At 45.5% G+C, this 10501-nt stretch overlaps 1 protein-coding gene across 1 annotated transcript; it reads right to left on the bottom strand.

The window, feature by feature from the left end:
- Positions 1 to 6293: 6293 nt before the first annotated feature.
- CUNH7orf25 (chromosome unknown C7orf25 homolog) lies at positions 6294 to 10136 on the bottom strand. The gene is made up of 2 exons (XM_027908738.1): positions 10038 to 10136; positions 6294 to 7969 (listed from the first exon to the last, which is right to left on the bottom strand). The coding sequence occupies exon 2, from the start codon at positions 7951 to 7953 to the stop codon at positions 6685 to 6687; it is 1269 nt and encodes a 422-aa protein (XP_027764539.1). The 5' UTR covers positions 7954 to 7969; positions 10038 to 10136; the 3' UTR covers positions 6294 to 6684.
- Positions 10137 to 10501: the final 365 nt, after the last annotated feature.

Here is a 10501-nt window from a genome sequence, read left to right as displayed (position 1 = left end):
TTTTCAACAATGAAAAAGGAAAGACTTCCCAGTGAAATGCTCTCTGATCCTTGACCAGAACATCACAGTTCTTTCATATTGTTATTATTTTTTTACAACACAGAAGCCAACTGCACAATTTTTAGTCACACCTCACCTTTCACCTGTTTCCACAAGGGACATTCAATTTGTCAAGTGTCATATCAAAGGATTTTTGAAGATCCTCATTCAAAACCAACAGGATCAATTGCCTTGTGAAACCAGCACTGCCAGAGGCAATGCTGTGATGCCATTATCAGTGCTACTGCAATCTGGGCCACCAGTGTCCCACCCCTCTGCCCCCAAAGTCCTTTACTGCTTGCAGAAGAGGTTATCTCACCCTGAAGCAAAGGGCAAGGAGCTACATGATTGCAGTTCCTGACAGGTCCTACATTTGTTCTGAGAATGTAACTTGATGTTGTTTTTGCAACCTGTAATTTTCAGGAAGGTGCCAAAGCATGCAGAGGTACGAGCTTGCCTTTAAATACCCAGGGCTTTCTGTCTGTCACCCACTTCAAGTTTTCCTCTGAAGGCTTGGGCTTAACGTGGCATCTAGGCAACCATAACAAAAAAAGATGGCAATCGTTTCAGCACTGCTGATTCTGGTTCTGGTTGATCTGCTAAAGGCACACGGTGAGTCAAAAACATATTGGAAAATCCACCTTTGTCAACTAGAAATAAGATTCACGTTCCAGATTGTACTTTATTTTTGTTCTCCTCCCTAAACTCCTACTTGGGCTCTCTGATCTATCAAAACAACTACGTACATGTTCAGATATCCCTCGAAATACCTTGGTTTTTCAAACCATCCTCCTCATCCGTGGAAATTCCTTTCATTTCATTCACAGGTACCTCTGTTACCCCAGTGTCTGAGGCAACAAGCATGGAGCAAAGCAGAGATCCCAGCATGCAACCAAGCACAGAGCTGCCCCCGGACTACAGCGGGGACTCACACAAGGAGAATGACACGGAGCAAGTTGGGAACACTGGAATGCAAGAAAGTGGACAGATCACTTGGGAGCTGAGCGGAGAGCCAAGTACTGAATTTACCCCTAAGCCGAGCGTGGAACCAAGCCAAGAACCAACCCAGGAGTCATCCACTGAAATATCTGGTAAGACCCATTTTGTCTTTGATTGTCCATGTTACTGTTATCTCCATTTTGTTTACCCCAGTGCTCCTACCTTTCCTGCACTAATGCAGCAGGATGTAAAAAAAAATACTGCTGGTCCTCAAAGTCTATTTCTAGCAGGGTATCTGGCATGCCAGAGGTCTAGCCACCTTCTTCTCCTCTCCTCATTCCAAAAACTTGCTAGCAAGAGAGAGAAAGGTGATGCTCCTTAAGACAAATTGTGTTATCATGGATGAGTGCTTTTTACAGCTGTATGTGAAGTAAAGAGGTCACATCTCTCCTCTCCATGGAAGAGGTTTCGCTTGTTAATGCTGGCTTATAATGCACATTTCTGATGTGGAAAAAACCCACGAGGTCAATCAAACAAAAAATATTCATACGGTCAAGTTTCACTGTTGTGAAGGTTTGTGGTATGCCTGAGTGACATTTCACTCTGGTGAACATCATCCCCACAAAGATGGGCCAAATTAATCCCTACAGAAGAAAAACCTGAGAAGGATCTTGGTACCTACACAGTGTAAACTTCTGTGCCCTCTATCTCCGTGTTTCCTGTTACCACAATGAGCTGCTTTATCATTTAGTCAGTCTCTTTAATAAATAAAGGGGCACAGCTTCATTATCAGATTTTGTTAATCCCTATGGGGATTTGTGAGGGAAGGGGGAAGAAGGGAGGGTGGTGGTATATTTATTTTGTTGGTTTGAGGTTTGTTTTGGTTTTTTTTTTTATTAAGAGATTAATGTCTTATGTAAGACATTGTAAATGAGGACCTTTTAAATTTACAAAAGGATCTCCTGACCAATGAAAGTGTGAGGAGGGGAGGTTTTGTTTGTTTTTTCTTTACAACAGCTTATACAGGAACAATCTTAATTTCCATGCATTGATAGGAAACAATTTGCAAAGCCCCAAAGTTGCAATTCTGAGCAGTGTAGTAGTTTTACATTCACTGTCTTTGTTTTTACTCTAGAATAAATTGCAACATTAAAACTTGATGGAAAACATCCACGTATCTGCAGAGGTGATTTCATCACCAAGAACACACATGAGGTGCCTGAAGCAAGCTAGATGGCAGAGCTATTCCTAGAAGTACACCTTGCAGGAAAACTGTAACCATAACCCTCAGTTAAAGAACCCCACCGAATTCTTTCCTACTTTACCAGGTTAATTAGATAACACGTGACCTGTGCTGTTTTGCTTCCATAATAACGTGAAATAAAGAACGTCACTGCAACTATACGTGCTTCGTCATTACTGTGATCCTTTCCTTGGTCCACTGTAACAAAAAAGATTAAAAAGATTTCAGGGTATTTTTTGCTAGGTCTCCTCTCAAACATATTCCAAACAATCGGCGCTTGTGTTTTCTTACTTTATTACTGCTGTGACCACGCCTACCTTCAAGTTGCAGGAACTAGGGGCAGGGTTGTGAAAGTATTTTCAGACAGGCTGCAGATGACTGCTTTGCACCTGCTGAAAGTATCATCAGATGAGAGGGGCAGTTTGAAACGCAAACCACTATTTAGCTCTTATTAACTATTAAACTACTAATGAACAACACTTTTACACAACAGTGGCTACAACACACAAAAACTACCTCTGAGTGTTTTCACGGCTTGCAAGTACAGTGACAAACAAATCACTGATCTGCAAGTTTTGTCAGATAGAGCAAGTAAAGAACATATACAGAAACATGAATGTCCTAAAAACTTAACATATTGATTTAGTTCTCATACAATATCCAAGTGCTTTCTACTGTCTGGCATTAATTGCAGCATTCTTTGCTTGCTATTCTTACTGTGGAGCAAACAGAGCAGGCTGAGTGCTGCACAGAACAGAGATGCTGGCTCTCCTCAGACTATGGAACCATATAGAGATAATGTAAAACAAATTTAAAGTGTCAGAAGAACAAGGTTCCCTAAAACTTAATACTGAAAACTTTAATTGAAAACCAAAACCAAACAAAACCTACAGCAGCAAATGAGAATCTTTGGATATTCTAATGCCTGGTGCAGCATAGACAAAGCAGCTGTGTGATACTGGAAGAAAGGAAAAGCAGTCTTGGATTTCCATTTTTTTTCCAACTTAATCGCAAACATAATTTTGTATTTTCTAATTACTCATTTGGAAAGTCATAAATAAGGGAAGTTCAGTGTCTAGCCCCCTATTTGTGAAATTAAGTAGAAGATAACTAAATGCAACAAACCAGAACACTGGTTCATACATGTAGATCACCAGTATATTCAAATATTACAATCAAAACACATTTTGTCTCCAAGCCAGCATTCAGTTTTTGGTTTCATCTTATAAAACAGTTTTTACAGTTTGTCAACATTACACTTCTGTTTGACTGATAAGCCAGACAACTACTGAAGGGGAAAAAAAAAAAAAGAACATCCATATTCTAAGGGTTTTTTACTGCAAAATGCAACAAGGAGACAGAAAATAACAACAGAACCCTCAAGCTGCACAGTGGCATGCAGAAAGAGTTTCGTATTCCTAAAATAATGCTTATGTGATTGGCAGAAATTAGTAAAAGAAAGAAAATTGATTCAATGACATGTAGCACGTTGAGCAAAAATGACTGGTAATGAAGAAAATCACCACACGATGGCTCCAGATACAGAGGCTTTTGAACAGAGTTGCACTTACTGGTCATACAGAAGGATCCCTACAAAACAACTCAGACAGCTCTGCAGCAGCAGGGGTGAAGGAATACAGCAAGCAGAGCTCACCCACTCTTAATCCAGGTAATACAGGGGTCACTTGCTTCTCACAGCTTTCCCTGGGTCACCACCGTGTAAGAATTCAAGCCACTGCCCTCTCACCCATGGTTTGGAGAAACTTCCTCAGACGGTGCCCAAGAGGATAGTCAAGATTGCTGAACGGAATACAACGGGGAAATTGATGGAAACCCACTTCTTGGGTCACAGAAGGAGAAGGAAGCAGCTGTCTCCCATTTATTCGTTCAAACTCCTCATCACTTTAAAAAGGCTGCAAGCAAATTAACTTAAATACAAAGGATTAGTTCTTAAAAGGCCACAATGAATTACCATGCGTAAGTGCACTGTTGCCTTGCACCTAGCTTCAAATATATCCTGTAATATTGTAAAACAGATTAATCAGTGATAAATCACTGGTGAAGAGGGGGCATTGCCGGGGGGGGTGGGACTAGATGGTCTTTAAGGTCCATTCCAACCCCTATGATTCTATAAAATAGTAAGCTGTCTCTTGGGGCCTCAGCTTTTACAGCTCTTGAGTTGCAAACAAAAAGAAACCCTCTCTTCTAGGCTGTTTTTTTCATAAATTATTCACTAGGAGGTTTCTTGTATCCTTTTTCAGGACTTGATACAAAACAGAAACACAGTTCTTTTTCTCTTGGACAAATGGCCTTCCCCACCTCTATTCTCACATCTACTGGAGAGGAACGCCATCATATACGTGGTCCAGAGTAAGGGCTCTCATGGTAGAAATGAAAGGTACTTTCCTTCCAGCTGTTTCTAACATTTCACAGACCTCTGCGGTTGTGCTCTGGTAAATCCATCACGCCGTGATAACTCCCTGCGCTCCTGTATGCTGGTAACTGCTAAGGCAGACTTGCATTTCTGCAGCAAAGCATTGTGTTTCGTTGTGTTGGTCCTCCTTTCCCTTCAAAAGAAATTTGAAGAAAATTAGTGGATACAGTGTGTGTGGGGGGGGTGTATCCTGCCATGAGGCTTCATTACACTGTGTTAGACTGTAGGAACAAGGTAGATGTTTTGTTGGAACTCACCAAGGAGGAGCTGAGAAACTGGCAGGTAGTAAGTATAGTGGGTGCTGAAGCAGCAAAAAAAAACCCAAATCCAGTTCCGCTCATCTTAATTAAACCCCATGAACTACTTCAGCAACCCATAGAAACAAGGGACAGGGAGAGAGCAAACTGCCCTCTGCCTTGTTAAAAGCTTCAGGTAAAGCTATGCAGCACGGTGTTACTGGTGACAACCACTAAGAGTTTACGGGCATAGTAAGAGCAGAGCGAGAGTCACACGGACAAGAAGTACACTTTTGCACCTTGGAGTTCAGCTTACTCAGCTAGACGAGGTTGGCTGAGTGGTTCTGCAGGCACGCCAGCACCTTTACATCACTGTTGGGGACCACAAAGAAATGGGCTGAGACCATGGCTGAGGGCAGCACTGCAGCTACACTGTACTCTAGGACTGTAGGAACAGATTTAGAGTGGAGGGCAGGAGGCAAGAGAATGTTCTTTGCCTGAACTGTAAGCTGTGTAACAATGCTATCGTGTTGAAACAACAGCCTATAAAATATTCAGTGGGTATCTCTTTCACTGACCTGATAAAAATGTATAGCTCAGGGCCCAGAGGCTCGCTCTGACATCTCAAAATTTTCCACTAGGAAACTGATGTAAATTAATGCCAAACAGCAAATGCTGTCATTACAGCATTCAGGAAAAAAACATGAGACAGACTTCTAAAACAGCAAATCTCTCCTGGGGAAAGAAAAAAAAAGAAAAAAGACAAAAGAAGGAATTGTTTATTCTACACTTTGAATAAAATCAGCAATTACACCACCAGTGAGAAGGCTTCTCTCTGCTACGGAGCAAACTAGGACTTAACAACACACCCCGCAAACCTCCTCATCTGCCACACCAGCAATGAAGGACCTCACTAAGGCTTTGTTTCAGGTAATCCACACGCAACAAAGCCAGACTCAAGTTCACCATGAGTCCTCAGCAGAGAGCATGCTAGTATCAAAAACCACGGGGGTGCTGGCTCAGTTTAGGAGGATTCTGAAGGCTTGAGCTGGACTTTGCACCCAGCAAGACTCTGTGTTTGGGCAAAGACTAAGAGAAAAGGGAAGCAGATTTGCATCCTTGGTCTGCTACCACTGGCTGCCCAGTTTAGCCCAAGAGTCACAATGTGTTAATGCAAATGAACCATAATTTCATCTGATTTTTCCAGAAATTTTAAAGCTGTTGCCCAGTTCAGTGTAACATGGTATACATACAGAGGTTCCTTTCAGTAAGAGAAGGAAGGCTTAAGTTGGTTTCTATTCATGGCTACTAGTCACGTCTTCACAAAACATCATACACCAGAAAGGCACAGGTCTCTATGCAAGGTATCTCTGAATCAACAAAGAATTCAGTCAAATAGGACAGGTGAAAGAAAGATTTAAGTTCCACAGAAGTCAAGCCCAAAGTTCATCTGAAATGAAGGACCTTACCTCTCTGAAGAGGACAAAAATGACAAAGGCACAACAGTAACTGTGCTTTAACTGAACTTTTTAATAGAGATGGATACAATTTATACACTGTAAGCCAGTTAACAATTTTCATTGACATCTTATTACTTAAGTGAATAAATTAATGGTCAGCTGAACAAAAAACTCCAAAGGAATGAGTGCAAATCCCTTGAGGAGTTCTTCCACTGCTACAGTTACTGTTATCACTGATACACACCCAAAACTGTATTGCTATGATTCTTCTGTTTCTCAAAAAGCCTCCACTGCAGCACCTACAGTATTTCCCTGACTAACTCATTTAATGACTTACAGTCCATTATCAGATGGGCAGCTCTTTGGTAAAGGTGTGGCAGCAGATTCTTTGCTTTCTGTCAATGCTCGTGGCTGATGGACAAAAACGCTGAACCTGACTCCTTGGTTTGCCGCTGCCCTCACAAACCCACTATTTGCAGTCATGGTGATGGCTTTCAAAGTGTCTCCTGTCCCAAAAATGGTCAGAGAACGGCTGTTGATCTTTGAACTAGCCACTAGTCCTAAGGCACGCTCAGACGGCTGATCTGGCACCACGGTAATTCTTTTAACGAGCAGTGCAGCTCGCTCTTTCTCCCCAGGTCCTCCCAGCGTTTCCAAGATGGACTGAAAATCTCTGACAGCAGATTCGCAGGCAAAGAGCTCTTTTCCCTCCATGAACTCCTCCAGCTGAGGCAGCACTCTCTCCCTCCTTTCCTGGGCTGCTTGCTCTGTCAGCACTTTTTCTTTGAAGACAAAGTAGCAGCCCCCGTAGCTCAGAGCAGAGACGTAGGTTATTAGGGTAGTGATGTCCAAGTTAACTCTATTGCAGACGTTTACTTTGATCTGAGTAGGAAAAGCAATGCTGGCCACTAAATTCTCCCGGTCCACTCTGGTCACCTGCAGGAGTTCAGGGCCTTCTTCATCTGATTCACTGGCGCTAGGGTGCTCGTTGTCTGCAGATGGCTCCACCAGAGAGTTCACAGCTACAACGTCTCCTCTCACAGATATTCCCATCTCCTTGAGTCTCTCTGCCATAGGACTGGACACGCTGTTGTAGAACGCAAAGATGATGTGGGGATTGCTGTATTCCACTGGCTGCTGACGGCTTGCTTGCAGGAAGTCCTCTGCCTGCTCAATGACGCTTTTGTCACCATACTGGCCTCTCCCCAGCCAGATGTTGTGCAGGGCCTCAGCTTTCCGACCGATGGCCTTCACCCACGTGTGACCTCCGTTTGCAACAACATCTACCACCAGGGTCTGTTTGTCTCCAAACCTGTCCTCATAGGCAAAGACATGGAGGACACTGACAACATCCTCCAGGTTCTCTGCCGACTGAACAATGGCTTGGAGGTGGGTAAGGTTTGTACTCTGCAGATGGGACTCTTTAATGGCCACTTTCCCTGCCTCCACCTTGTGTAGGAAGTTTAGCTCAGCCTTCAGTTTGCTACATAGCTTTGCCCCACCTTCTATTCTCCTTTTCTGGGACTTGGAGAGGGCTTCTGCTCTCTTGATCAAGTCTTTGGCAACGGCGATTCTTTCACAAAGCAGTGACTGCACAGACATGTTGGAAACATTATTCCTATCAAGTGAGAGCAAAAGAGAAGATTGTTAGTGCACGGCCAAGAATAAAGACAGCGAAAAGAGGTCTTTCCAACACTGTATACTTCAGCTTTGCAGTAGACTTTGTGCAACAGCTACCAGCGCTGTAAAGCACAAGCATCTGGAACCTCAGCACAAGTCTCAGCAAAGAGTTCAATTCCTTTCCTTTACCCTTGGACATCCAACCCACAGACCCAGAAGACCCCAGTTCTCAGCTAGGAGGAACAGCAGCATTCAAGGCTCCACGAACACCTTGCAGGTTTGTGGCTTCTTTCCAACGCCCTCTTCTCCTCCCCTGCATAGAAGCCCTTCACTGAACCAGTCACTTAGAGAGATGTTAACTCCTACAGTTCATTTGCAAAAGTTGCCATCCAGAGCAAAATTAGAAATACAGTTAATGCCATAAGTAAATCTTGCCTCTCTCTCTCATCACAGTTATCACTAAAATTAAAAGCTACCACCATGCTCACAGATACACATAAAAACTGACTCCAGCAAGTATTCTAACACAGCACAGAGGAAGCCCATTGCACTTCACAATTCTGGGGAGCACAGCTCTATCCTCTCCAGCTTCCAACTTGCACTGCTCAACTCAGTGGATGAGCCCCTAAGAGATTGGAACAGGTTGCCCGGAGAATTTGTGGATGCCCCATGCCTGGAAGTGTTCCAGGCCAGGTTTGATGGGGCTTTGAGCAACTTGGTCTAGTGGAAGGTGTCCCTGCTCATGGCAGGGGGGAACTAGATGATTTTTAATGTCTCTTCCAACCCTAACCATTGTGTATATATATATATATATATATATATATATATATATATATATATATATAAAAACCATATGCTTCTATTATACAGCATCATGTCAGATTCATGATTCTAGGGTCAGGAGAATCTAGAAATTGCCAAGAGATGTACTGTGCTGCATCTGATAAATCTATTCCTTTGCATTTGTATGATTTTACTATGCTTCCCTTAAGGAAAGTATGAAGGGAATTACTTCACTGAATATGTGCTGTCTGGGAAAAACTGTAGGATCCATGCCACAGCAAACAATAGCGCAATGACGGGCAGTAAATAACCATAGTGAATCATGAAATTAATCGGTTTTGACTCCCAGCTACAAGTATAAACACTGGAATTCTTCCTGTAATTCTTACCTAACCTGCATGTCGAAGCAAACTGGTGCTAAAGGACTAGACAAACGAAGCTTCAGCTGAAAACGAGCAACAGGACAGAGCTTGGATCTTACAGCAGGCTCTGCCAGAGCAGCAGTGGAGCCCACCTTCAAGGAGTGGAAATCACCCTTGCACTACGCACAAGGGGAAACAGCTGCCCGGTCAACATCCAGCATGTTCCACCTGACCAAAAACCCAGCGCCTTCCGACCGGACCTACCGACTCTCTTCATAGCCCAGGCAGAGAAATCACACTTCCTCCCCACAAAGTCTTCTCCTACAAGCTTATTCCCGTGTGCAAATCAGCGAGTAAACCCCCGCGGTTAGCGCCTGTGCACCCCTCCCCACAGCAGCTACAACTGCTACTCGCACGCTGAGACTTACACAGAGCCAACATCAAGGGCTGCAGTGCGCGTAAACCCACAAACCCCAATACTTTCTCAGCATAACGACTGCACGGTGGCCCCGCTACGAACCACGGGTTTACAGACAGGCTCCCCTTTGCCCCCTCCCTTCGCCCCAGGGCCCGATGTTCCCCGGGCGGGCCCCGCCGCCCCTCCCCGCCCCGCTCCGCCATCACGTGGCCGCGGTGCCGGGGAGGCCGCGGCGCCATCTTAGCTGAGGGCACGGCGCCCTCAGCGCTCGCCCCCGGCCCGGTGGTCCTGTCTGCCCCCGGCATCGCCCTCCGCCCACACTCCGGCCTCCAGCAGGGCGAGCGGCGGGACGCGGGCGGCTGCGGGACGCCGGCCCTTGTCCCCACTGTCGCCATCGTTCCCCCCAGTCACTCCCGGGCCAGCCTCGCCTTTCCGGGCGTTCCCGGCCCCGCTCCCTCCTCCGTGTCCGCCGCCTTTCCCCGGCCCCCGCAGCCCGTACTCACAGCCCGGCGGCCACAGCCCTCGCCCCGGGCCGGCGTGGCGTGTGGCTGCTCGGCCCGGCCGGCACCTCCCCCGGGGCCGCCGGGCGGGGACACGGCACCTCCCGCCTCGCTCGGCTGGGCCCGGCCCGCCCGGCCTGGCCGTAATCGCCGGCGCGATTCTGTGCTAAATATGAGCAAGTGTTCCCCATGCTTGCCCCAAGTTGCTGCCTGCCTTTGTGCAGCAGACAAAGCCATGGTCTTGCCTCTCTCCATGCGGAAATATTCCCTACCCGCTTGGGAGAGACTTGCCTTCTGATCACTGGGTCCTGCAGGGAGCAAGGGCCTAAAATGATTTCACAAGGTCTGGAAAGCAATAGGGAGAAAAAGTTGTAAAGGGCTTACTGCACCTGTATTTTCTTTACTGTGTGGGCGACTGTGCACTGTAACAGAGGGGTTGTGGAGTCTCCCTCACTGCAGATACTGGA

Source organism: Empidonax traillii, unplaced genomic scaffold (assembly GCF_003031625.1).
Source record: "Empidonax traillii isolate 1590-97213 ecotype Southwest subspecies unplaced genomic scaffold, ASM303162v1 scaffold1826:size57611, whole genome shotgun sequence".
NCBI classification, from domain to species: domain Eukaryota; kingdom Metazoa; phylum Chordata; class Aves; order Passeriformes; family Tyrannidae; genus Empidonax; species Empidonax traillii.
The sequence above is the reverse complement of the archived record's forward strand: the minus strand, read 5'-3'. Positions and strand labels throughout refer to the sequence as shown.

Excerpts from the sequence above, each read along its gene's own strand:
- CUNH7orf25 (XM_027908738.1), bottom strand. The coding sequence starts at position 7,953 with ATGTCTGTGCAGTCACTGCTTTGTGAAAGAATCGCCGTTGCCAAAGAC.